At 50.2% G+C, this 27500-nt stretch overlaps 1 protein-coding gene across 3 annotated transcripts in view; it reads left to right on the top strand.

The window, feature by feature from the left end:
* Ryr1 (ryanodine receptor 1) overlaps positions 1 to 27500 on the top strand; it is a 132380-nt gene that overhangs the window by 6052 nt on the left and 98828 nt on the right. For all 3 annotated transcript variants that reach the window (XM_087570298.1, XM_087570240.1, NM_001419537.1), the window contains 26 exon segments: positions 2140 to 2259; positions 3576 to 3680; positions 4809 to 4883; positions 4963 to 5041; positions 5307 to 5419; positions 5703 to 5796; positions 9098 to 9191; positions 9641 to 9715; positions 10133 to 10289; positions 10485 to 10649; positions 11300 to 11421; positions 11739 to 11934; positions 16091 to 16226; positions 16307 to 16402; positions 16485 to 16603; positions 16737 to 16870; positions 17546 to 17787; positions 18237 to 18429; positions 19699 to 19915; positions 20920 to 21024; positions 21205 to 21308; positions 22385 to 22468; positions 23561 to 23868; positions 25324 to 25526; positions 27029 to 27203; positions 27313 to 27500. The exon segment at positions 27313 to 27500 is cut by the window's right edge and continues 21 nt beyond it. In XM_087570298.1, the coding sequence (XP_087426424.1) occupies positions 2140 to 2259; positions 3576 to 3680; positions 4809 to 4883; positions 4963 to 5041; positions 5307 to 5419; positions 5703 to 5796; positions 9098 to 9191; positions 9641 to 9715; positions 10133 to 10289; positions 10485 to 10649; positions 11300 to 11421; positions 11739 to 11934; positions 16091 to 16226; positions 16307 to 16402; positions 16485 to 16603; positions 16737 to 16870; positions 17546 to 17787; positions 18237 to 18429; positions 19699 to 19915; positions 20920 to 21024; positions 21205 to 21308; positions 22385 to 22468; positions 23561 to 23868; positions 25324 to 25526; positions 27029 to 27203; positions 27313 to 27500 (3699 nt within the window).

The raw sequence follows: 27500 nt of genomic DNA, 5'->3' as shown, positions 1-27500 counted from the left end.
GCAGGGTTTCCCTCCTGTATTTGATGTTATGTATTCTATGCCTGGCAGGTAGTCATATTCAAGAAGTCTCTGTTAAATGAGCGGAAGCTCTCAGTAAGCATAAGACAGCCAGTGAAGTCTTGCTAAGTAATGTCCAAGCTCTCTCTCTCTCTCTCTCTCTCTCTCTCTCTCTCTCTCTCTCTCGATTCCTTGTGAATTTCATCATGGACCCCAATCCCACCCTTCTCCCCATCCCCTCGTATCTGCCTTCTCTGTCCTTTCATCTTCTCCACCAAAAGAAAATAAAAAAAAATTAAATAAACAAAATGAAACAAAACAGCCTCTGGTCATGAAAGCACAGTGTGCCCCAGTGTGTCCCCCAGCACACTTCTCTGTCCACAGGTCTTTACTTGCAAACGTTGAATGCAATGAGTCATCAGTCTGTTTAGAGGCCTCTGGCTTCTGCTTCGCTATCAATACTGGATCCTCACCAGGACTCCTCTCGGATGTCCTGTTGTTCGCCCTGTGTCATGGAGATCCGCAGCTTTGGATCTGTATGGTGGTCTCCTTCATGTGCTCCAGCTGTTCATAGATGGGGTAGATGTTAGGGTGGGCCACCTCGAAGCCCCAGATCTGGGCCTGGGAGGTAGCTGAGTTGCTCGGCCCGCTAGCTTTCCCTCACACGCCACCAGGGCAGGCTCTCCAGCACTGCCTTGACTAGTTCACCTAACACTGCAGCCAGCAAGGGGCAGGGCCCATTCTCCAGCTTTCACATCCTCTGTGCAAGCTTATTGCCACCCATGCCACCAAAGCCAGCTCTATTGTGCTGCCCGGCAAGGAATGGGGCCTGCTCCCTGTTCCCCTCAGTGCTGCAGCCACCAAGTGGGAGGTGGACCAGCTTTCCCATCTGCCTCGGGTGCGGGGCTGGGGCTGGGGCTGGGGCTGAGGGTGGGTATCTCTCCCTGGCCAATGACACCTCAAGGCAGACGGAACGGCCAGGGTTCTTAACCACTGAGCCATCCCTCCAGCTCCATCTGTAAATTTCTTGAACTAGTTTTCTCTGTTACATAACGGAATAATTTGCTGGGCAAAGTGGTACACCCTGGAGATCCCAACACTTGGGAAGTGTAGGCAGAAGTGTCAGGAGCTCAGTGTCATCCTTGACTACAGGGAAAATTTGAGGCTAGCCTTGGCTACTTGATACTCTGCTGCGAAAACAAAACAAACACCAAAATAATAAATAAATAAATAAATAAATAAATAAATAAATAAATAAAAATTAAAAATTGTCCTGGCTATGGTGGTGCATGCCTTTGATCCTAGAGCTCTAGAGACAGAGGCAGGTGGATCTCCGTGAGTTTGAGGCCAGCCTGGTCTACAGAAAAATTTCCAGGACAGCCAGAGAAACCCTGTTTCAAAAAAGAAAAGAAGAAAAAGAAGAAGAAGAAGAAGAAGAAGAAGAAGAAGAAGAAGAAGAAGAAGAAGAAGAAGAAGAAGAAGAAGAAGAAGAAGGAAAGAAAGAGAAAACAATAACAAAACAAAATCAAAGAAAGCACCCCAAAACATTTAATTTGTAAGAAAGTTGATATTTGCCACACTGTGTCACCTTGCAGACCCTCCGTTAGGAGGCCTTTAGAGAGGAACTAGATTTCGACTCCCTTAAACCTCAGTTTCTCTATTTTAAAGTGAAGCGAGGGGGGTTGGAGAGATGACTCAGCGGTTAGGAGCACTGACTGCTCTTCCAGAGGTCCTGAGTTCAAGTCCCAGTAACTACATGGTGGCTCACAACCATCTGTAATGAGATCTGATGCCCTCTTCTGGTGTGTCTGAAGACAGCTCCAGTGTACTTATATATATTAAATAAATAAATCTCTAAAAAGAAAAATAAAGTGAAGTGAGGCATGGGGGCACATGCCAGTTAATTCCAACAACTGAGGCAGGAGTCTCTCATGATTCTAGGATCAAGGCAAGCTGGAAAACTTAAAAAAGCGCTGGCTTAAAAATAAATGAACAAGCAACCAACCAACCAGATAAACAAATGGAGCCCTGCTGGTGTGGAGGTTATCTTTTCTACAAGTAGAAAGAACCAGCTCCATGGCAGACAGTGTCTTCTGTCCTTTCTGGTTCCCACCAAGGAACCTCGTCCCTCTGTTTTCCCAGGACGACGAAGTGGTCCTGCAGTGCAGCGCCACCGTGCTCAAGGAGCAGCTCAAGTTGTGTCTGGCCGCTGAGGGTTTCGGTAATCGCCTCTGCTTCCTCGAACCCACCAGCAACGCGCAGGTCTGTGAGCACAGTGCACCGGAGGAGGGCAGGGTCCGCTTCTAAAAGAGGCTCTGGAGCCTGAAAGGGGGGTGCGGGTGGGGGGGGGAGATGCTGATCGGAAAGAATGATCACTAATAGGGGGCGTGGCCTGAAATGGGAGAATTTTGAGATGGGCGGTGCGTGAGTGAGACCTGAAGGGGCGGAGCCTGGCATGGGGCGTGGTCTAAAGATGGGCAAGATCTGAGACAAGCCTGGTCTGAAGAGTTAAAAGCAGGGCCTGAGGTGGGATAAGATTTGAGGTATGCATAGGGGCTCTGAAAAGTGTGGGATCTGAGGTGGAGATGGAGTCTAATGCGGGACAGGATCTGAGGTAGGTGGACCGGGGTTTGAAGAACGAAAGGCGGGGTCTAGGGTCAGGGCGGAGTCTTAGGTGATGGTGAAGGGTGAGGGTAAGGTTGGATGTCAAGGAGGATTTCTGTGGGCACTGAGAATGGGTGGTCATGGGTCTCAGGAAGGAGGGGCAAAGATCAAAGGAGGAGGGGACCTAGGCAGTTTAGAGGAAAGGGGACCTAACAGGAAAGGACTGTGTCCCATGGGAGATGGGAAGAGTATGAGGGACCTGAACGTGTGTGGCTTTGAGGGCTCTAGGCATGGAGGGAAATTAGAATCTGAAATTCAGGTGGCTTTGAAGTCAAGAGTGGAGGGCTCGGTATCTAGGAGAATTTTAGCAAGGGTTGTCAGGAGGGCATGGAGACCGAGAGGCCAGAGAAGCCTGTAGTCCGGTTGTGAGGTGTAGTCAGGTGAGAGGGGAGGGGACCAGAGGAGAGGGTCTGGGGACTGAAAGGAGATAGTCTGTGGTGGTGGTGGGGTGGTGTCAACAGACATCTGAGGAGCAGGGAGTTTAGGGATGTGAGGGGCAGTGTGTCTATCTGCCTGTCTGTCCTATGGTATGGCAGGAACAAGGGCCAGAAGTAATGTTCTTCTAGGATTGGAGAGATTTTGGGTGATTTTCAGGGAAGCACATCATGGGAGTAGTTCAGAGTTGAGACCAGGGAACACAGAATGATGGAGTGAGGCAGGTGATCTGGAAGTTTCTATGGAGTTGGGTGAGTCGGAGGAATCTGAAGGAGGAGGCTAGAAATGGTGTTCCCTATGCTGTTGGCAAAGATTTGGTGTGTGAGATGCCTGGCAGGATCTGGGGCTTCTTGTGTGCTGAGGGTTGAGTGTGGGTGTCTGGGAGAGTGACTATTCAGGTTAAGGAATGAGTGAGACGTTGTGGGAAACAGTGCTTGCGAGCCTTACCGCTCCAGTAACACTGACTCGCCCCACCTTAGAATGTACCCCCTGATCTGGCCATCTGCTGCTTTATCCTGGAGCAGTCTCTGTCAGTTCGAGCCCTGCAGGAGATGCTGGCCAATACTGTGGAGGCCGGTGTAGAGGTAAGGCTCCACCTCCAAGGAGCAAGGGGCAGGGATGAGGATGAGTGAGGGGATCTGGGGGTCATTCACCATGTGCTTCTTCTTCCCCTCTCTGCCCTGCCCCCCACAGGCCCTCAATTTGGATAAGTGGGTAGGTCTAGCCTTGGGTGTCATCTGTCTTTCCTATCACTCCTGACCCCAGGCCTGCTGCTCAGGCCCACATCCTGAACACAGGGGCTGGGGATTTCCCCCACCCCAGATGTCAGGGGCTGTGGAGCCCAGAACAAGCCAGGCAGGAAGGAAGGAGGGAGCAAGGGGCTTCTGATCCCCTGTTCCCTGGTCCATTCCTTTCTCTTCTTTTTATCCTCTCCCTCCCCCTGCCCGTCACTGCATGGGACATCTTCCCTCCCCTTCCTCCATCGCAAGTGTGGGTCTGCCATCTGAACATTCGGCCCCATGACATGGCTCCCTCAGAGCATGGGCATGGGAGGGCCATGATGGAGGCATGAGGCCGGCAAGGAATTGGATTCACCTCCCTCCTCCAAAGGGCCAAGTCTCCTCATGCATGGGAGTGTGTGGCAGTACCCAGGAGTCGCTTTATCCCCATGGTTGAGAGTCACATGACTAGCAACCAGCTAGGACCGTCCTGGTGCAGACAGATTAGAGCCCAGCGATTCTACAACGGGCTACGGTAGATGGGATACTTTCTCTCAGGAAGATCTTGCTCTTTGGGTGACTTCGGGACTTGGTGTAGAAGAGGAAAGAGGTGGGATGATGGCAAGGTGGCCTTTGTAGATTTTTTTTTTCCTTTAAAAACAGAGCCTCCTGAATCCCAGTCTGGCTTCAAACTCTCTAAATAGCTGAGGTTAATCTTGAACTCCTGATCCTAGTGCTAGGATTACAAGCTTCTGGGCCTTGGGAGTGTAAAACACTCCATGTCTAGGCTTCTCAGAGACAGCCCCTGCGTCTGTACATGAGGAAATGGACGTAGACAGTATGCTGGGGGGTGTGAGCTGTGGCTTCCTGGCTTCCTGCCTGAGCATACCATTGTATGGGTTCGTCCCTCCACTTGTGAATAAGCCATGTATTTTAGGAGATGTTGTAAATCTGGGAGTCCATGCTCACTCAATACCATCTCTTCCCCTCCAGTCATCCCAGGGCGGGGGACACAGGACACTCTTGTATGGCCATGCCATCCTGCTCCGGCACGCACACAGCCGTATGGTGAGTGTACTAACCCTGGGTGCAGGCGGAGGAGAGGGTGCAGGCCAGTCAGGAGGCTGACCGTGCTCTCCCACCCTAGTACCTGAGTTGCCTCACCACCTCCCGATCCATGACTGACAAGTTGGCCTTTGATGTGGGATTACAGGAAGACGCCACAGGTGCGGGGGCTTCGGGCAGGGGGTGTGATGGGCGTCCCAAATCAGGGAACAGAAAATCTGCAGAGATCTAGAGGTGGGCATGTGCAGCCAGGAGCAGGGGCTGTGGAGTAGAGGGTCCATGTGGACATGGGGGATGGGCACATTCTATATAGGAAGACGAGGTGGGGATTTATGGACTCCAGGGTCTGGAAGGCTTGGTGGCTGTGAGAACCCTGGTGAAGAGCATTGTGGGGAACAATTATCCTGACGGTCACCCCACTCCTAGGGGAGGCCTGTTGGTGGACGATGCACCCAGCCTCGAAGCAGAGGTCTGAAGGAGAGAAGGTTCGAGTTGGGGATGACCTCATCCTTGTGAGTGTCTCCTCTGAGCGATACCTGGTGAGTGACCCTACCCCCTGATGGCTTCTATTGCCCCATCTCATCATTGGCTTGCTCAGTGGGTCTCTGGTCCCGTGTTCTGACTCACCACTCCTGGGTTTCTGACATCCATATTACTGAGATCTGTCATCCCCGACGACCTCTCCACTTGGCTGCCATCTTCCCCCACCCTTTCCTAACTTGCTCTGTGTATCTGCTGGCGTCTGCCTCTGAGGGTTGGCCACCGATTCTCAGCTGTTGCTAACCACATCGCCTCTGATCACCACACCCTGGCTGCCCACAGCACCTGTCAACTGCAAGTGGGGAACTCCAGGTGGATGCCTCCTTCATGCAGACTCTGTGGAATATGAACCCTATCTGCTCCTGCTGTGAAGAAGGTGAGGACTCCAGGCTTCTGTCCCCTAAGAGGAGGCCATTAAACAGGTTCACATGGTGCTTCCTCAGATATGCCCAAACTGAATCTTCGGCTCTCATACTTCAGATCTCCGAGTTTTGTATGGCTTTCACAGCACAATTCTTACTGACCAGAAGCCAGCGTCTCCATGCCCAAACTCACTCACTACCACTCCCAAACTCAGATCCCAAGGCTCCCCATACCAAGTTCAGTCCTCGAGGTCTGGGTTTGGTTGGAACCCCCATATGTCTCCGTACGAACTGGGAAATCCCTATCCGCTCTCCTTCCCCCAACCCCGTCTGTGTGGAGAAGACTCCAGGCTAACATGTCATCACCTCTTGCCTCTGCATTTGTGGCAACCTCACCAAGAATGCCTGCCCAGGGGCTGAGATTTGATCATGTATAGACACAATTCCAGCTCCTAGGGGTGACCCAGCTCAGACCTCAGACCTTATCCTACCAGACTCTCAAAACTGTTTAATTAAAATTCGTGTGTGTGGAGGGAAATGTGCGCATGTGTAAAGGGCAGAGGGTAACTTCCTGGGGTCAGTTCTTCCTTTTGTGGTGTAGACTGAGTATTACGCTTAGGTTGCCAGACTTGGTGTCAGGTGCTATTACCCGCTCATCACCTGCCTGGCTCCAGACTCTCTAATTTTAACATTAACACTCCAAAAACAAACTCAAACTCCCAGAACTCATAAAAAACACAAAACAAACCAAACCCCCCAAATAACTAACCAACCGGAACCCAGAAAACAAGGCTGGAAAGATGGCTTTGCAGTCCAGAGCACAGGCAGCTGCTCTTCCCAGGCGACCCAGATCTGATTCCCAGCTCCCATGGCAGCTCGCAACCTTCTGTAACTTCAGTTCCAAGGGATCCAACACCATCTTCTGGACTCTGTGGTCACTAGGCCCACGAGTCGTGCAAGCTATTCATGCAGGCAAAACACTCCATCACCCCCACACAGACACATACAGTGACACAGGCAGACACCCATATACACAGACATACACACACACATACATACAGAGATACACACAGACACTCATACACATAGACACACACACAAACATGCATATACATACACACACATACAAACACACATACATACACACACATACAAACACACATATACATATACACACATACAAACACACACACATACATACAGAGATACACAGACACCCATACACACACATGCACACATACAGACACAAATATATATACATACACACACATACAAACACATATATACATACACACATACAAACACATATATACATACACACACATACAAACACACACACATACAGACACTCATACATACTCACACACACACACAAACACACATATACATGTACAGACAGACACACGCACGCACGCACGCACGCACGCACGCACACACACCAGAGCCACAGACATTGGGGAGATAGCTCAGTTGATAACAGTTCTTGCTGTGGAACTGTGGGGAAAGGAGTACAGTCCTCAGCACCTATGTTTTTAAAAAGCCAGGTTTAAGCCTAGTGGTGGTGGTGCACGCCTTTAATCCCATCGCTTGGAAAGCAGAGGCAGCCTGATCTCTGAGTTCCGGGCCAGCCTGATCTACAAAAAGAGTCCCAGGGTTGGGGATTTAGCTTAGTGGTAGAGCGCTTGCCTAGCAAGCGCAAGGCCCTGGGTTCGGTCCCCAGCTCTGAAAAAAGAGAGAGAGAGAGAAAAAAAAAGGAAGAGTCCCAGCCAGGCCTGTTACACAGAGAAATTCTGTCTCAAGAAAACCAAAACAAATCAAAAGCCAGGTGCAGTGTCACAAACCTATGGTAATCCCAGTATTTGGGGCAAGACAGGAGGATCCCTGGGGCTCCCTGGACATCTAGTAGAGCTGAGTCAGTGAGCGCCAAGCTCAGTGAGAAACCTGCTCCCCACCAGGTTCAGTGCTTCCCAAAGTAAAGTGAAGAGTGGCCACGGAGCACACCCAGTGCTGACCTCTGGCCTCCACATGCATGTGCACACATGTGCATGAGCACCTGCATTCAGAATGCACACATATGCACATACAAACATGTACACATATGACAACAGAAAGCCCCAACTAAACAAAGGAAAGGCCCCACAAAAATCACACATGTAAAAATCCCCCAAACCAAAGAAAAACAAAAAAAACAAAAGCACCCACCAAAAATCCCAGTCATAGATTCTATAGTAAAACTCCAGAAAATGACCCTGCGTTTTGACTCCAACCTCAGGGTCCTAAACCAGAACCAAACTGAGAATTAAGCCACTGATACCCAAGCCTTGAAACTCAAACCCACCAGTTTCTAAAAGACTCTAATATATATTATATATTATAATATATAATACAATATTATATATAATATTTAATCAACTGATTTATAATACATCACATTATATATTCTATACAATAGGTTGTATGTTACATATTTTATATACAATATGTTACATAATATATAATTTATAATATTAATTATAAAATATGTGTAATATATAATAAAATATATAATGCATATTTATTTTATGCATATGGCTGTTTTGGCTGCATGTATGTTTGTGCACCATGTGTGTGCCTGGTACCTGCAGAGGCCAGAAGGTCATATTGGCTCACCCGGACCTAGAGTTGTAGACAGACGGTGTTGAGCCGCTGAGGTGCTAGGAACAGCGCCTCTGCAATGGTGGCAAGTGCTCTCGATTGCTGGGCCGCCTCTCCAGTCCCCTTACCACTTAACCGCAAAGCTCAGGTCTTTCCAGACTCATACTCCTGAGCTCAGAGTCTCAAACTCAGACCACAACCCAGAACCTTCACCTTATATGCTAGTCTAAGAGTCCCCAAACCGACATTCGGTATTGCCGTTCTTACTGCCAACTCCAGTCTCAGAGCCAATCATTGCACTGGGAGCAAACTCAGTCTCAGAACACAGACCCCGACAGCAGGGAGCACTAGCCCCAACCCTCTGACTGAATGGGTGATCTGATCCCAATCTCAAAGGTCCAGAGAACCCTACATCACAGACCCCAGGTCCCCTGACCTTATTCTGGCATATCCAGATCCCACCAGGGTGGACTCCGACCTCAGATCCCAAATCTCACATCATCAATTTCCAGTCCTTAAACATAGCCTAGATCACAGGCCGTCAATGGCAGGATGACACTCCCTAGACCTGCCATAATCTTCCAGGGGAGATATAAGACCCCCGGACTCCAAACTGACAGACATCTGGGTCTTTCTGGGGTTCTTGCCTCACAGCAACCACCTCTCCTTGATGTTTCTCAGGCTTTGTGACTGGAGGACATGTCCTCCGCCTCTTTCATGGACATATGGATGAATGTCTGACCATTTCCCCTTCTGACAGTGATGACCAACGCAGGTCTGGGCTTGGGACAAGGAGATGGGGGTTGGGGGGGGTGGGTCCGGGGTAGGGGTGGGGAGAAACGATTGGTTGGGCCTTTGTGCTTTTTAGCTTTCTGTTACTGTGACAAAATGCCCAAGGAAGTCGACTTAGTAAAAGAAAAGGTTATTTTGGCTCATGGTTTCAGTCCATGACTGCTGGGCCCCTTTTACTTTAGGTGGGTGGCACAGGACATGGTAACAGTATGTGGCAGAGGCTGTTTCTTCCTTATGACTTTTGAGGTTCTAATATTCCAGTGACATAACCTCTTTCCAGTAGGCTCCCTCCTAAAGGTTCTACCACTCCCCAATAGTGCTACAGGTTGGGGACCAAGCCTTCCATACATGGGCTGTTAGTGTATATCTCAGACCCTCTGGACAGACTTAGGGAGTGTCCACTCTTGACCTTGTTCTCTCCCATATCCCCAGACTTGTCTACTACGAGGGAGGGCCTGTGTGCACCCATGCCCGCTCCCTGTGGAGGCTGGAGCCACTGAGAATCAGGTGCGGTGGGGAGGGTTGGGGACAGGTTGGGGACTACTCTGCAGCCTGGGAGAGGAGGAAGGGTCTTGAAGGAGATATGGAGAAGATACTGGAAGGTTTGGGTTGCAGCCTAGGGGGCCTGAGGGAGATGTAGGTGCTTGGGGATCCTGGAGCCCTAGAGGAAAAGCCCTTGGGGGAAGGTGGGAGGTTCCTGCCGAGCTGTGGCCCTGGAGCTGTGCAGAATGTTCAAGGACCAGCAAGAGGACTAGAGCTGCTGGGCAGGCAGGGAGAAGGGGGCTCTAAGAAAGGTTTAGGGGTCCCAAGAAAGATCTAGGGAACCCTAGAAGAAAGACGGTTGAGGAGTTTCAAGCCAAGACTATGATGTTAATGGCTACTAGGGAGAGGTCCCCTGAGTCTCCTCACTTTCACCGTCCATAGCTGGAGTGGAAGCCATCTCCGCTGGGGCCAGCCACTAAGAATCAGGCATGTGACCACAGGGAGGTACCTTGCGCTCACTGAGGACCAAGGCCTTGTGGTGGTTGATGCCAGCAAGGCCCACACCAAGGCCACTTCCTTTTGCTTCCGCATCTCCAAGGTCAGTGTGTGCGTGTGCATGTGTATGCATGCGTGTGTGTGTGTGTGTGTGTGTGTGTGTGTGTGTAGGGAGGAGTCCCCTTGCTCACCTGCAGCCCTGGCTCCCCTCTAGTCTCCTAGCCAAGGCTAAGATCTTGCTTGGGGTCTCCCACAACACCAGGCGGAGAAGGCTGACCTCTGTTCCTTGTCCCTGTAGGAGAAGCTGGATGTGGCCCCCAAGAGAGATGTGGAGGGCATGGGGCCCCCTGAGATCAAGTATGGAGAGTCACTCTGCTTTGTGCAGCATGTGGCCTCAGGTCTGTGGCTCACCTATGCGGCCCCAGACCCCAAGGCCCTGAGGCTTGGGGTACTCAAGAAGAAGGTAAGTTCCAGGTAGAGGTGGGGTGTGTGACCAGGGGTAGGGAGGATGGGCTGTGCTGTTCATTATCCAGTGTATGAGACTAGGGAGGACAGGGGAAAAAAGAGGGGTGTGTATGTGTTCGTGTGTGTGTGTGTGTGTGTGTGTGTGTGTGTGTGTTTGGAGAGAGAGAGAGAGAGAGAGAGAGAGAGAGAGAGAGAGCGCAATGGAAAACTAGAGAGTCATAAAACGGCTCAGTGGGGAGAGGAGCTTGCCGCCAAGCCCGAGGCTTTGATTTTGATCCCAAGAACCTATATGGTAGGTGGAGGGGCCTGGCTTCTTCGGATTGTCTTCGCTGTACACACCCACATCCACTCCCCACAGGAATCTTCCAAATAATAACGGGCTGAAAAATAATACTTGGAAATTATTGGCAAAGTCTGCTGGGTCACGCCAATAATAACTCTAGCATCCAAGAAGCTGAGGGAGGACTGAGTTCAAAGTCAGCCTCGACTACATAGTGAAACCCTATTTCAAAGGACCCCAAAGAAAAAGCACCGGGACTGTAGTTCAGTGTGGGACTTGTGTAGCATGCATAAAGCCCTAGGTCCCATCCCCATAACCCTATAGAGTAGGTGGCAACCTTTCCTGACCCCTCTGTGTCTGCACGGCAGGCCATGCTGCACCAGGAAGGCCACATGGATGATGCGCTATCACTGACGCGATGCCAGCAGGAGGAGTCCCAGGCTGCCCGGATGATATACAGCACTGCGGGCCTGTACAACCAGTTCATAAAGTAAGCCCGCACACTCTCTCTTAACCACGCATGTGCGCCCTCTTCAGAAACCTCTGACATCCACAGCCTTTGACCTCCCTACTTTAGAAACGCATGACCTTCGACCTCACATTCGCCTTTCACACAAGCACCTAAACCCTTGAGTGGCCCTCTCCAGTCCTGATTGCTTCCATGATTCCTTGTGCCTGCTACGCACAGGGGTCAAGGCCTTTCTATTTCCCTGTCCTCTCCTCCCTCCCCGCTTGCCTATGGGAACTCTGTGTGAGTCCAGCACCGTGGTGGTTCCCACCCTCTCCTGAGCACTGTGGTCCCCACAGGGGTCTCGATAGCTTCAGCGGGAAGCCACGGGGTTCGGGGCCACCGGCTGGGTCAGCACTGCCCATCGAGGGCGTCATCCTGAGCCTACAAGACCTCATCGGCTATTTCGAGCCGCCTTCGGAGGAGCTACAGCACGAGGAGAAGCAGACCAAGCTCCGCAGCCTGCGCAACCGACAAAGCCTCTTCCAGGAGGAGGTGAAGCTGCGGCATGAAGGGAGGGGCTTGGAGGGGCGGAGTCAGGGGAGGAGCGCGAGAGAGGGCAGGGCTTATAGAAAGTGAAGGACCACGCCTCAAGGAGGGGGCGGGGGAGCTGGTGGGCGGTGCCTTCAGGGTGGGCGGGAATAAGGGCGACATAGGGTGGGGCCGTGTTAACGTGCGGCGAAGCATTGAGTCAGAGGTCTCTAATGATAGGGCTTCTGGGTTGGAGTCTGTGGAATCTGGCCTTTCTGAGTAAGAGGCAGAACCAGAGTGGGAATTAAGGATACAGCAACAGAGGCTGATCTTGGTACATCTGGAAGGAAATTATAGGGAGGACCTCAATTGGGGTGAGGTATTAGTCATCTCTTAGGAGAACAAGGGAAGAGGTTCGTGGTGCTCAGCTCTGCCAGATTAGGAGGACCCGAGAGGAGTGTAACAAGTGGTCTGTCCTGAAGTCCGGGACTCTGCTGCCCTGTCAGTGGTGGGGTATGTTTCTATACCAAGGCATAGCCTGGCCCCTCCTCTCCTGATGAGGAAGAAGGATCATAGTAACAATAACAAAACTTCCAACAGGGTGGAATTAGTACAGTATACGCAGGGCGCTTAGCTACAGTACAGATAGGTGGGTTCGGGAAGAGACCCTGCCTCACAAAAATAAGGTGGGACCTGGAGCAATGGCTCTGTGGTTAAGAACATGTACTGCTATGTTGGAGGACTCAAGTTCAGTCTCCAGTCCCCACATCTCACAAACACCTAAACTCCAGCTCTGGAGATGCCTCTGGCTTCCACCGGAACCCAAGCCCACACACACAAACCCTCACACATACATATATTTAAAAATAGTAGGGGTTGGGAATTTAGCTCAGCGGTAGAGCACTTGCCTAGCAAGCGCAAGGCCCTGGGTTCGGTCCCCAGCTCCGAAAAAAAAGAAAAAAAATAGTAACGTAAAGCTTTGAAAACAAGATGGCAGAACTTGAAACACATCTTCGAACCTAGTACTTGGAAGTCGAGAGCAGGAAGATCTTTGTAAGTTCAAGGCTGAACCTGGTAATCATAGCCAGCCAGGGTTACACTTGAGACAAAACATAAAATTAAGATGCCAAATCACAAAGACGGTGCCCAGAAGTTGACCTTTGGTCTCTATAGGCACAAGAATGCACACCTGTGCATGAATGGATACATAACATACACATTGTCTCAAAACGTAAAACTATGAATGACTTTCAGGTCTCATCTGGAATTCTTTTGTTTGTTTTGGTTGGTTGTCTTTGTGATACAGGGTTTCTCTATGTAGTCCTGGCTGTCCTGGAACTCACTTTGTAGACCAGGCTGACCTGGAAGTAAAACACTGGGGTTAAAGGCATGTGTAACTACTACTCCCGGTTTGATGCTTATTTTTTTTTTGAAATTTCTGTGAGGCCCAGTTTGTCTGTCTGTCTGTTTTTCCTGCTACTTCTTTGCTTGTTTTCTTTTTTCTTTTTAATTTTTATTTATTTATTTCATGTATGTGAGTACACTGTCACTGTCTTCAGGCACACAGAAGAGGGCATCAGATCCCAATACAGATGGTTGTGAGCCACCATGTGGTTGCTGGGAATTGAACTCAGGGCCTCTGGAAGAGCAGTCAGTGCTCTTAACTAATGAGCCAACTCTCCAGGTCCTTGTTTTGTTTTTCATGACAACGTTTATCTTTGTAGCCCTGGGTGTTCTGGAACTTACTCTGTAGACCAGACTGGTCTCGAACTCAGAGATTCGCCTGCCTCTACCTCCCAAGAGCTGGGATTAAAGGCGTGGGCCACCACCCGTTGTTCTACCTCTCTGTGTAACTCCCTCTGAAATTCTTAAGTGCAGGAAGGAAATACATGTAAATATGTTTCATTCAGGCATTAATATAATGCCATTAATTGTAAATTTTAATATTCTTTAATAATACATTGTATTATGAGTAAGTCTCTATATATAGAAATATGAATAAAGCAAGGTTATACACCAACTCATTGATGAAATATTGTGTCCAGAGCTGCTTATAGTTCCAACTAATTGGGAAGAGAAAGTAAGGTCATTTGAGTCCAGGAGTTTGGAGCTAGCCTGGGTCACATAGCAAATATACTTCCTTTCCCTCTCCCTTCCCCTCCCCTGTCCCCACCTCCTCTCCCACCCTCTCCCCCCTCTCCCTCTTGCCCTTGGCTGTTCTTGTGCTCTCACCTCCTAGGAATTACAAGCTATGCTCATGTTCACTTTATGGGTGCTGGGGAACAAACATGGTACTTCATGTATACTAAACCAATATTTACCTCAACGGAGCTATCAGCCATGATACCATCTTTTTAAAATAAAATAAATTATTTTTACTTTCTGGGCTAGCCTAGGCCCATCTGTTTTGTGCCCGTACATATGTCTGTATGAGGGGTCATAAGCCCTGGAATTGGAATTACAGACAGTTGTAAGCTGCCATGTGGGTGCTGGGAATAGAACCAGGGTCCTCTGGAAGAGCAGCCAGTGCTTTCTTAACTGCTGAGTCACCTCTTCAGACTCTTTAGTCCCTAAAAATAAACATCAGAATTTGGGAGGCAGAGGTAGAAGGATTTCCACAAGTTCAAATCCAGCCTGCCCTATGTAGTAAGTACTAAGTCTAGCCTGGTTTACACAACAATATCCTGTTTAAAAAAATTATAGTCGGGGTTGGGGATTTAGCTCAGTGGTAGAGCGCTTGCCTAGCAAGCACAAGGCCCTGGGTTCGGTCCTCAGCTCCAGAAAAAAAAAAATTATAGTCAGGAATGGAGGCTTACACCTATAATACAAGCTCTTGGGAATTGGGACATGTGGAGTGTTACCAATTTCAAGACAGCCTAGACTGTGAAAGAAAGTGAGGCTTTCTTTCAAATAAACAAACAAAACCACATTTATCCAGACATTCGCAGGAATCCCCTGTATTTTTTCTGTGAGTAATAAATGGTTCAATAGTTGATAATTTGTCGTTCATGTGACTCTACAGAATGTTACTGTGAAGAATTAATTGTGTGTGTTTTACACACATTGTGACTGTTAGGATTCACACAATAGAAGGGCTGGAGAGAGAGCTCAGTCAAAGTGCACAAGAAACTGAGCTAGATTCTCAGAACCCATCATGTAAAAATGTCAGGCATGCTGGTAAACACTTGAAGTTCCAGCAGTGGGGGAGGCAGAGACAGGCTTGATGGCCAGCGAGTGTAGCCTGATTGGTAGACACCAGGCCAATGAGAAACTCTGTCTCAAAGGAGGTAGAAGTTCTTTGGCCTCCTATAGGTGCATATATGTGTGTGCCCGTCTGCATACACACACATGCATAAAATAATCCGAGTAGGGGCTGGAGCAATGGCTCAGCTGTTAACATATACTGCTCTCTCAGAGGACTCGGTTTCAGTCCCATGCACCTACAGAGCAGATTACAACTATCTACAACACCAGTTCTAGGGGATCTGACTTCCTCCTTTGACTAATACAGCATAAAATTGGCTCATTTACACACATGCAGGCAAACCATTTGTTATATATATATATATATATATATATATATATATATATATATATATCTCACATATATATATAAATAGTTGGGCATGTTGGTACACGTATTTAACATAAGAATTCTGGAGGCAGAGGTTACATAGATCTCTATGAATTTAAAACCAGTTTTGGTCTATAGCCAAGGCTACATAGTGATATGAATATATATATATACATATATATATATATGTATATATATATATATTCTCATCAGTAAAAGAAGAAAAAACCATTAAAATATCAGAGGGGAGAGAGTGAAAAAAAATCTCTTATTTATTCTCAAGTGTTGAAAGAGAACTGTTCCAATTGTGACCAGGAGTGGGGTGCCTGGAAACAAGTAAAATCGAGAGAAAAGGGTAGATCACAGAGGCACAAATTCAGCCTAATGTTAATAAGGGCACATTATATTGCAGACTGAGCCAAAGAGCACATGAACAGGTTTGATGAGTCAAGGAGGGGAAGGCAATAAGCCTGTAGACATGGAGCTAAAGAAGCTTGGTTACCTCTGGGGACACAATCATTACTTATTTCAGAACTATAACTTAGGAGATCTAGCAAAGACTGGGTCTGGGACTCTGGCTATAAAACCATCATTTCTTCACCACAGGGGATGCTCTCCCTGGTCCTGAATTGCATTGATCGCCTCAATGTCTACACCACTGCAGCCCATTTTGCTGAATTTGCAGGGGAGGAGGCAGCTGAATCCTGGAAAGAGATTGTGAACCTGCTCTATGAACTTCTAGGTAAGGGGACCCAGAGCTGACTCCCCTAAAGGCACCCAGATGCCCTATCCTAATAGATCTGACCCTCATGTCCCCTACAGCTTCTCTGATCCGTGGCAATCGCACCAACTGTGCCCTCTTTTCCACAAACTTGGATTGGCTGGTCAGCAAACTGGATCGTCTGGAGGCCTCATCTGGTAGGAGAACTCAGGATAGGGGGATGGGAAGGTTGGGGAGAAAAGGTCACCCCACCTTACCTCTTCTATGGGCACCCGGCAGGCATCCTGGAGGTGTTGTACTGTGTTCTGATTGAGAGTCCTGAGGTGCTAAACATCATCCAGGAGAACCACATCAAGTCTATCATCTCCCTCTTAGACAAGCATGGGAGGAATCACAAGGTTGGCCTAGCATCCCTGACCCATCCCCAGTTTCCATATCCACCTGCCTCTGCCTCAAATGTGCTGGGATTAAAGGCATGTGCAGCCACGCCTGGCTAATTTCACTCCCCTTGACCTCTAACTTGACTTACAGGTCCTGGATGTGCTATGCTCACTCTGTGTGTGCAATGGTGTAGCTGTGCGCTCCAACCAGGATCTCATTACTGAGAACTTGCTCCCGGGCCGTGAACTTCTGCTGCAGACAAACCTTATCAACTACGTCACCAGGTGTGGCTCTTAACCTCAACCCAGATCCCAAAATGACCTCAGGGTCAGAGCCTCTCAAGCCTCTCCCTGACTCAGAGATCCCAACCCATCTCCCTGTCCAGGAGAGCCCATTGGTCCCTGGCTCCTGCTTGGTCTTTTATTCTTTCTTCTCTCTGGGTCTTGGTTTTGCCCCGTCTCTTTCTTTCCTGTGTCCCCTCTTTCTCTTTGCCTGTTTCTGTTCTTCTCTCTTCCAGTTCCTTCTCCCTGGTTATCTCTCATCCTCTCTCTTTATCTCTTCAAACGATTGTTTTATGTATGTGTGCATGTGTGTGTCTGTATCTGTGTATCACTTGCGAGCCTGATGCCCACAGGGGATAAGGGACCAGATTCTCTGAAACTGGAGTTACTGGGTTGGGGATTTAGCTCAGTGGTAGGCAAGGCCCTGGGTTCGGTCCCCAGCTCCGAAAAAAAAGAAAAGGAAAAAAAAAAAAGAAACTGGAGTTACAGTTGGTTGTGAGCCTCCAGATGAGTACTGGGAATCGAACCCAGGTCTTCTGCAAGAGCAGCCAGCGTTCTTACCCTCCGGGCCATCTCTCAGTCCCTCTCTCTTTCTCTTTTGATGTCTGCATCAGTCTCTCTCCTTCCTTCCCCTTTCTGGTTCTCCTCTCCATCTCTCCTGTCCTGTTTCTCCTGCAGCATCCGTCCCAACATCTTTGTGGGCCGAGCAGAGGGCTCCACGCAGTATGGCAAGTGGTACTTCGAGGTGATGGTGGACGAGGTGGCTCCGTTTCTGACAGCTCAGGCCACCCACCTGCGGGTGGGCTGGGCCCTCAGCGAGGGCTACAGTCCCTACCCTGGAGGTGGCGAGGGCTGGGGCGGCAACGGGGTCGGCGATGACCTCTATTCTTACGGCTTTGATGGGCTGCACCTCTGGACAGGTATCTATACCCTTCCAGGGGATTCTCTCCCCTGGCCATTGACCCCAGAGTCCCCAAGATTCTGATGGCACACCTTGGGGTTTAAGAATCCTGACTCCCAGAAGAGGCAAACTGTTGACCCCTCACCTCTGACTTGACCCTAACTGTAGAACTTTCAGAATCCCAAACCTCACCTGTTTCCTCATACCCTACAAGGGTGATCCCAGAAGACTGCACACCTCTGACCTTTTATTTATGACTACAGAGTTCTCAGAATTCAAACTCTATGAAGATCATTATCTTATCATATATCTCCCAGGAACCCGAGTTTTAGGACAATCCATGGGAACCTTTGCTTGTACAGATTCTAACATTGGGCCCCTACGGGATGCCTTAATTGCCACCACTTGTGGCAATACCATTCCTTTTGTGGGACCTTTGACCCTTGACCCTTTTCTGGTGACTTGTAGGGCATGTGGCACGCCCAGTGACTTCTCCCGGACAACACCTCTTGGGCCCGGAGGATGTGGTCAGCTGCTGCCTGGACCTCAGCGTACCATCCATCTCCTTTCGTATCAATGGCTGCCCCGTGCAGGGTGTCTTTGAATCCTTCAACCTCGATGGGCTCTTTTTCCCCGTCGTGAGCTTCTCTGCTGGTATCAAGTGAGGATCCATCCCTGTCCCACTGTCCATCCCAGGTCTGGGAACTGACTCTACTCAGCTTCCCCAGTCAGAAGTCATCCTCCTAGAAGGCAGGGACAGAGGAGCCTGCTTTACAACTGGTTGGTGGCCAGTTGTGGTCACACGAAGGGCCGTGTGATGTCAGTGCATGAGCCTAGTGATCTCCGACTCCTATGTCTGTCCAGGGACCTCCAACCAACCCTAGAATTCCACAACGACTTTATAATGACGCCAGACTTTCACGGAGATGTCTTAATGGCCTGAGAGCCTTCCAATGACGTTCAGTGACCCCAGACTCTTCCAATGACTTTAGCATTTGATAGTGATCTAAGATCCTGTTTGACACCTTGTGGCCTCAGAATCCCCGTGATAGTCTAATGAGCTCAGACCTGCCAGTGACTCCCTGTCACCCGCAGACTCCAAACCAGTCCTTCCCGAGCACTCCCAACTCTATGAATTCCTGTTCGATGGACATCTTGTTTATTTTGTAATGATCGTAGAATTCAAGTGACTCCTAAATGACTTTTGTGATACTAGGGAGACAGATCCAAGACTGCTTGGGATCCTCAAAACCTTCCTAACGCCCCAACCCTTTAATTTTTTTTTATTTATTCATTTATTATATATAAGTACACTGTAGCTGTCTTCAGATACACCAGAAGAGGGCATCAGATCTCTTTACAGATGGTTGTGAGCCACCATGTGGTTGCTGGGAATTGAACTCATGACCTCTGGAAGAGCAGTCGGGTGCTCTTAACCGCTGAGCCATCCCTCCAGCGCGCCCCAACCCTTTAATACAGCTCCTCATGTTGTGATGAGCTCCGGCCACAAAATTATTTTTCTTGCTATTTCACAACTGTAATTTTGCTACTATTCTGAATTGTAATTTATTTTTTTAAAGATTTATTTATTTATTATATATAAGTACACTGGAGCTGTCTTCAGACATACCAGAAGAGGGCATCAGATCTCATTACAGATGGTTGTGAGCCACCAGGTGGTTGCTGGGATTTGAACTCAGGACCTCTGGGAGAGCAGTCAGCGCTCTTAACCGCTGAGCCATCTCTCCAGCCCCCTCTGAATTGTAATTTAAATATCTGTGTTTCTGTCATGCAACCCCAAAGGCTGTTATGACCCACAGATTGAGAACCAAAGCCCTAGCGCGTCGCACTGACTGCAGAGTTGCTCATATGCCTCCTTGCCTCCCACTAGCGGCAAGCTTTCTCCTTCATCCCCACCCTCCTCCTGCAGAGTGCGCTTCCTCCTTGGCGGACGCCACGGTGAATTTAAGTTCCTGCCCCCACCTGGCTATGCCCCATGCCATGAAGCTGTGCTTCCTCGGGAGCGGCTCCATCTCCAACCAATCAAAGAGTATCGCAGGGAAGGGCCTCGGGGGCCCCACCTGGTGGGCCCCAGTCGCTGCCTCTCACATCTGGACTTTGTGCCCTGCCCTGTGGACACCATCCAGGTACCGCCTGCTCTGCACGGGTTTTCTTTCTTCTAAACATTTATTTATATGATTATTTATTTTTAAGCAGTCTTGGCTTCTATCGCTATGAAAAAAACACTGACTGAAAGGAACTTGGGGAAGAAAGGGTTTATTGAAGCTTATACTTCTACATCAGAGAAGGGAAGTCAGTGCAGGGCCTCAAACAAGGAACTTAGAGGCTGCAGATATGGTATAGTGGTAGAGCCCTTACCTAGAATCCTCCAGTGAGGGGTTGGGGACGTGGCTCAGTGGTAGAGCCCCTGCCTAGAATCCCCCAGTGAGGGGCTGGGGGCGTGGCTCAGTGGCAGAGCCCCTGCCTAGAATCCCCCAGTGAGGAGCTGGGGGCGTGGCTCAGTGGCAGAGCCCCTGCCTAGAATCCCCCAGTGAGGGGCTGGGGGCGTGGCTCAGTGGTAGAGCCTCTACCTAGAATCCCTCAGGATGGGGCTGGGGGCGTGGCTCGGTGGTAGAGCACCTGACTAGAATCTCCCAGTGAGGAACTGGGGGCGTGGCTCAGCAGTGCATGGCAAGTGCCTGATGTTGTATGAGGCTCTGGGTTCCAGTCTCATCAGTGTGTGTAGAACTCTTAGTCCAATGCTTATCACCCTCTTTATAAAGCAATGAAGGACATAATTCAACTGCTGGTTCAGTCAGTTTTTTTTCTGAATGGTTTTCTGGATCTGACTCTAGCTCTGGTTGGGTGGGGCTGGAAGATCAATGAAAAGCAGCCTAAACTGTCTTTAAGGGGTTCCCAGTCCACAGGGGCACATAGGTCTGTCTGTCCCTAGGTGCTCCTTAGTTTTTATTATGCTGGGTCCTTGCTCCTCTGGACGTTGTCTTTCTAGTTAAGGGAAGGGGTGGGAACAGGGCTGGGAGGATCACTGCTAGGAGGGGAGGTTGGCCAAGACTTGTTCATTATTGGGAAAAGGTCACAGTGGAGGCGCAGTCAGATCTCAGAGGTCTCACAAGCATCCCTGTACCCTCAGATCGTCTTGCCCCCCCACCTGGAGCGAATTCGGGAGAAGCTGGCAGAGAACATTCATGAACTCTGGGCACTGACTCGCATTGAGCAGGGATGGACCTATGGTCCGGTGAGCGTGCACCCTGGAGGGAGGAGCAGGAATGATAGGGAGGACCAATATCTGGGGTCTTCAGGGAACCAAGGAGTGTTTGGGCTGCAAATGCTAGACTAAGTGGGAGATCAATGGGTCACCATGTATGAGTAACGTGTCTGAAGAGGAGCCCAGACACTGACTCTAGCATTTCTCTAGGTTCGGGATGACAACAAGAGGCTGCACCCATGTCTTGTGGATTTCCACAGCTTGCCAGAGCCTGAGCGGAATTACAACTTGCAGATGTCAGGGGAGACACTCAAGTGAGGGGCTCAGGGGAGCAGGGAGTGGGTATGACTGATGGTCGGGGGAGGCAAAAGAGAGAGAGGGGCAGAGACTGGGAGAAGAGAAGCCAGAGGAGCTCAGGGTGGGTCAGTGGCATGGTGCTCGCTTGGGATCCACCAGTAAGGGGCTAGGGTGTGGCTCAGTGCTAGAATGCTCTTTTAGCATATACATGGTCCTAGACTCTGTCTCCAGTATAGCTAAAACAAACAAAGAAACAAACAATAAACAATGATAAAAATATGAGGGGTCTGGAGAGATGGCTCAGCGGTTAAGAGCACTGGCTGCTCTTCCAGAGGTTCTGAGTTCAATTCCCAGCAATCACCTAGTGGCTCACAACCATTTGTAATGGGGTCCAATGCCCTCTTCTGGTGTGTCTGAAGAGAGTGGCGGTGTACTTACATACATAAAATAAATAAATTTTTTTAAAAAAGCCACACATGATGGGTGGTACCTGTGGTATCAGCACTGGAGAGGAGCCTGACAGCTTAATGGGCAGTCAATGTACTCAGCTGGTGAACTCTAGATTCAGTGAGAGATTTTGCCCTAGGAAATGAGACAGAAAATGGGTGAGAAAGGCATCTGACATAGACCCGTGGCCTCTACACACATACATGTGAATGCGTACGGGCACACAGAAGCATGTGCCCAGACGGTATCTGAGATAGGCAGAATGTCACAGGGAAGGACAAGAGACAGGGCATCCAAGAGAAAGGCAGTTGTGATAAGTGCTTCCATCAACCGGACACTGTGAGGCCGAGCTATGAGGATGACTCTAGCCCAAGGCTTTGAGGATAGCCTGGGCTATCCTCAGTGAGACACTCCCACGAGCTGTGGAGAGGAGACGGGAAGCCATAGCCAAGGATGGGTAGACATGGAAAGAGACAGAGAAAGAAACATTCAGGGATGTAGGGATGAAGGAGTGCAGGGAGTCAGAGATCAGTGGCACCCAGAGAGGGAGCACAGACATCAGAGCAGACAGACAGACAGAGGTGACGGGGGGGGGGGGCAGGGGGCTCTTCGGGCTATGACCTTGTTGTCCTGCTCCCCTGCTCAGGACTCTGCTGGCCCTGGGCTGCCATGTCGGCATGGCAGATGAGAAGGCAGAGGACAACCTGAAGAAGACGAAGCTCCCTAAGACGTGAGTGTGGGTGGCCCCGGCGTGTCAGGGGCAAGGATTCATAGTGAAGTCTGTGAGTGAGGGAGGTCCCGGCGTGGCAGGGGAAAGGATTTGTAGTGAGGTCTAAAGAGACTGAAGAGCCATGGTGGTGAGGTTGGGGTCATAGATGAAACCACACAGGTTAGGATACAGGCTGGTGGGTCAGGGCCAGAGGTCAGAGGTCAGGGGTCAGAAGTAAGTGTCCAGGGTTGAGGAATTAGGACTTCCAGAGGCAGAGACTGAACCAGGGATGCAGGGTCAGGGGCTGCCCGAGAACTCTAAGGTGGCATATCCATCTTAGAGTCCTAGGTCAGAGACAGAGGATGAGGATCCAGAGGTTGCCAGAGCCATAAAAAATTGGTCTTAGGAAGACAGGTGAGGGGATAGAGATCCCGAGTTCAAAGGTCAAGGATTTCAAAGCCAGGTGTTTAGGAGTGTCTGGGTATGGGTCAGAAACATGAAACTTCAAAGCTAGAGTCACATAGTGTGGTCTAGAGAAAGACTCCCAAAACTGGGTGTGGTGGGGCACATCTGTCACTGCAGCACTCTGGAGCCTGAGACGGAAACATGTGGGAGTTTGAGGCAGTCCGGGCTGCATAGTGAGACCCCATCTTAAAAACAACAAAACCCCCAAAGAAGCAAAGATGAGACTCCCAGTTTCAGGAAGTTGGTGTGGCTCAGTGGAAACTCACTCAGACACACCCACGCATAAATAAAAACCTATCAGTATTCCTTTAAAATGAAGGGGTCACAGAGGTCAGCAGTGCTAAACCCCACAGCGAGTTCAATCCTGGTAACCCACACGAAGAAGGAAGGAGAGAGCTGAGCCCACAAACCGGCCTCCACGTGCACCGTGCACACTTGGTCCCCACCCCACATATATCATGAGCACACAAACCACAAGAGGGTTAAAGATCTTAGGGTCCAAAATCCCACAGGCAACCCAGGGTGGTGGTGCACACCTTTAATTCCAGTCTGCAGGAGGCAGAGCTCCGTGAGTTTAAAGCCAGCCCGTTCCCCGCAGTGAGTTCCGGGCTAGCCGGGGCTGCACAGTGAGACGCTGTCCGTCTGCAGGTATATGATGAACAACGGATATAAGCCGGCTCCTCTGGACCTGAGCCACGTGAGGCTGACGCCTGCGCAGACGACTCTGGTGGACCGGCTGGCAGAGAACGGGCACAATGTATGGGCGAGAGACCGGGTGGCACAGGGCTGGAGCTATAGCGCTGTGCAGGACATCCCTGCACGCAGAAACCCTCGCCTCGTGCCCTACCGCCTGCTTGACGAGGCCACCAAGCGCAGCAACCGGGACAGCCTCTGCCAGGCTGTGCGCACACTCTTGGGCTATGGCTACAACATCGAGCCACCTGACCAGGAGCCCAGTGAGTGCCGACTTCTGTCTCCACCCCTAAGCTTGCCTTGACCTTGACCCCTGACCCTTCAACCTCCAGTGATTGACATTTCCAATCTTTAACACTGAGTGGACTGATCAGAGGTTGGTAAGCATTTACCCTTCCCTTCGGCCATGACCCTTACCCATCACACTGGTCTTGACCCCTCTCTGACCCCTGACCTTGATCTGACTCAGGGTTTTTGTGGCCCATGACCACAGTGTGGAGCTGTGGGACCATGCCATTTGCCCAGTGAGTGCTGGCCTCCACCTTTGACCCTTAACCCCAAACCCTGGGTATAGCTGTAACATGAAGCCACTCAACCAAGTAACCAAGGACTGGGTTTGTAACCTTGCTAACTTGACCTTTCACCAATTCCTAAGCCAACCTTGACCCAGAGAATGACCGCTGACCTCAAGCTCTCCCCCTCCTCCTTTCCTGTATGCTTTCTTTGTTTATTTTTGTCTTTTGAGGCAGGGTCTCAGTAGCTGAAGCTAGCCTGACACTTTTTTTTTTTTTTTGGTTCTTTTTCTCGGAGCTGGGGACCAAACCCAGGCCTTGCGCTTCCTAGGTAAGCGCTCTACCACTGAGCTAAATCCCCAGTCCCTAGCCTGACACTTCTTATATAATCCAGGCTAATGTCAACTCCTGGTCTCCCGCCTCTGCCCCCTATGTACTGGGACTACCATGCCTGGCCGAGGTCATTATTATTTTTAAGATGGTTTTTCATGTAGCCTGGGTAGGCCAGGTGACCCCCTAACTCGTACAGCTGAGGCTGGCCTTGAACTCTCGATTCTCCTGGTAACCATTTATGTTTTTTGTGAGATAATTTTTTTATTATTTTTCTCTTCTCCTCTTTCTCCTGTTTCAAAACAGGGTCTCACTGTGCAGCCCTGGTAGGTCTAGAACTCAAGAGATCTGCCTGCCTCTGTTTCCTGAGTGCTGGGATTAAAGGTGTGGGGGCCACCATGTCTGACTGTTTTTTTTTCTTTATTTTTGAGCATTTCCATACATGGATACAATGAAATAGATCATGTCCAACCTCTTCATCCCCCTCTAGCACCTCTCTAACACCCCCAATATGCCCCAACCTCGTGTCCTTTGACCTTCTTGTCAAGTCATCAAGTCCAGTGAGTGTTGCTCATGAATGGACGGGTGTGGGGGGTCCTTGGAAGCCCAGGAAGCTGCCATTAACCACCCATTCAAAGCAATGATGCTGGGCTTGGTGGCCTCATTCCCAGCACTCGGGAGTCGGAGGCTGTGATTCTGGTCTCTGTAGTAAGTTTCAGGCTGGTTAAAGCTACGCCATGAGACCTTGTCTCAAAACCGATAGCCATCAAGGCAGCATGAAGTGAAGCCCCCCTTTCTGGTCTCTCCTCCCCTCTTCATATTTTGGCATCCACTTCCTGCCCCAGCCTTTTAAACTCTATCTGGCCTCCTCTCTAGGTCAGGTGGACAGCCAGTCTCGAGGCGACCGGGCCCGCATCTTCCGGGCGGAGAAGTCCTATGCAGTCCAGAGCGGCCGCTGGTACTTCGAGTTTGAAGCAGTCACCACAGGAGAGATGCGAGTGGGGTGGGCAAGACCTGAGCTGAGACCTGACGTGGAGCTGGGGGCTGATGATCTGGCCTATGTCTTCAATGGGCACCGAGTGGGTACCTCACTGGGCTCCACTCTGTCTGACCTGTGGTTTGTCCTAGTCACATATTCTAGCCCTGTCTCTTTGTGCCCCTCTGTTCATTGATCCGTGCATCTGCCATACAATATCCATGCACCCACCCATCCACACACACACACACACACCCATCCATCCACCCATCCACACACACACACACACACCCATCCATCCACCCATCCACACACACACACACCCACACCCACACACACACACACACCCATCCACCCATCCACCCATCCACACACACACATACCCATCCATCCACCCATCCACACACACACCCACCCACACACACACACACACACACACACCCATCCATCCACCCATCCACCCATCCACACACACACACACCCATCTATCCACCCATCCACACACACACACACCCATCTATCCACCCATCCACACACACACACACCCACACACACACACACACACCCATCTATCCACCCATCCACACACACACACACCCATCCATCCACCCATCCACACACACACACACCCATCCATCCACCCACCCACACACACACACACACACACACACACACACACACACACACACTACTCACCATCATCAATCCATGCATTTTTTTTTGAGACAGAATCTCTCTATAGTCCTGGAACTCACTAAGTAGAACAAACTGACTTTGAACTCACAGCAACCCCCCTGCCTCTGCCTCTTGAGTGCTGGGATTAAAGGCATGCAGCACTATGCCCAGCTCCTTCCTTCCTTCCTTCCTTCCTTCCTTCCTTCCTTCCTTCCTTCCTTCATTTCTTCCTTCCTTCCTTCATTTTAAAGACAAGGTCTTGATGTGTAACTCTGTCAGCTCAAAACTTGCTATTTAGCCCAAGCTACCCCCAAACTCACAAATCTCCTGCCTCAGTCTCCTGAGTGCTGGGATTACAGAGATGAATCATGGAGTCTAGCAGCATCCATCTTCCTCTGTCTGTCTCCGTCCGTTCATCCATCCATTCATGTCTACCCATTTGTTTATGTGTGCATCACCTCACATGTTCCCCCTTCCCTCCATCCTGTGTGGGTCCTCACCCTCCCCATCCGTATTCCCCTCCAGCCCTGTACCAACCCTTCCTTCCACCTGCAGTGTCATCCACCTGTGCTGGGAACCGTGCGTCTGTACGGAGGATCTTGATAGGCTCAGTTTTTCTATGCCTTTGCTTATTTATGTCCCAACCCCTATACTGCTCCATGGCGGGTCTGTGCCACAGGGACAGTGGCAGGCAGCAGGCAGCAGGCAGCAGGTGTGGGGTAGAGATTGGTGAAGGTGATTTCAGGTTCACGGATGCAAATGTGAGTAAGATGAGGGGTGCCGTGGGCGACCTTCTCCTGTCTCCCGTGCACTGAACACGATGCTACACGTGTCTTCTCATGTAGACACACACCAGACCAGATGTGGCTGCCCTTTGTCTCCATGTCCCTGTATGTCTCTCATTGTGAATTCCTGGGGTTCTCCTCGCAGGGCCAGCGCTGGCACTTGGGCAGTGAGCCATTCGGACGTCCCTGGCAGTCGGGTGATGTCGTTGGCTGCATGATTGATCTCACGGAGAACACCATCATCTTCACCCTCAATGGCGAGGTCCTCATGTCTGACTCGGGCTCGGAAACAGCCTTCCGAGAAATTGAGATTGGGGACGGTGAGAGCCACCGCCTCTCTTTACATCTCTTCCTGGTCTAGTTCTCCCTCCTTCCCATGGATGCTGCACCATCCCCCTGTTCACCCCAGCCATTGTCCCTTTCTCTCAGGCTTCCTGCCAGTCTGCAGCTTGGGACCTGGTCAGGTGGGCCACCTGAACCTGGGCCAGGATGTGAGCTCCCTGAGGTTTTTTGCCATCTGTGGCCTCCAGGAAGGCTTTGAGCCGTTTGCCATCAACATGCAACGCCCAGTGACCACCTGGTTTAGCAAGAGCCTTCCTCAGTTTGAGCCTGTGCCC

This window comes from Rattus norvegicus, chromosome 1 (assembly GCF_021556685.1).
Source record: "Rattus norvegicus strain SHRSP/BbbUtx chromosome 1, alternate assembly SHRSP_T2T, whole genome shotgun sequence".
Taxonomy (NCBI): Eukaryota; Metazoa; Chordata; class Mammalia; order Rodentia; family Muridae; genus Rattus; species Rattus norvegicus.
The sequence above is the reverse complement of the archived record's forward strand: the minus strand, read 5'-3'. Positions and strand labels throughout refer to the sequence as shown.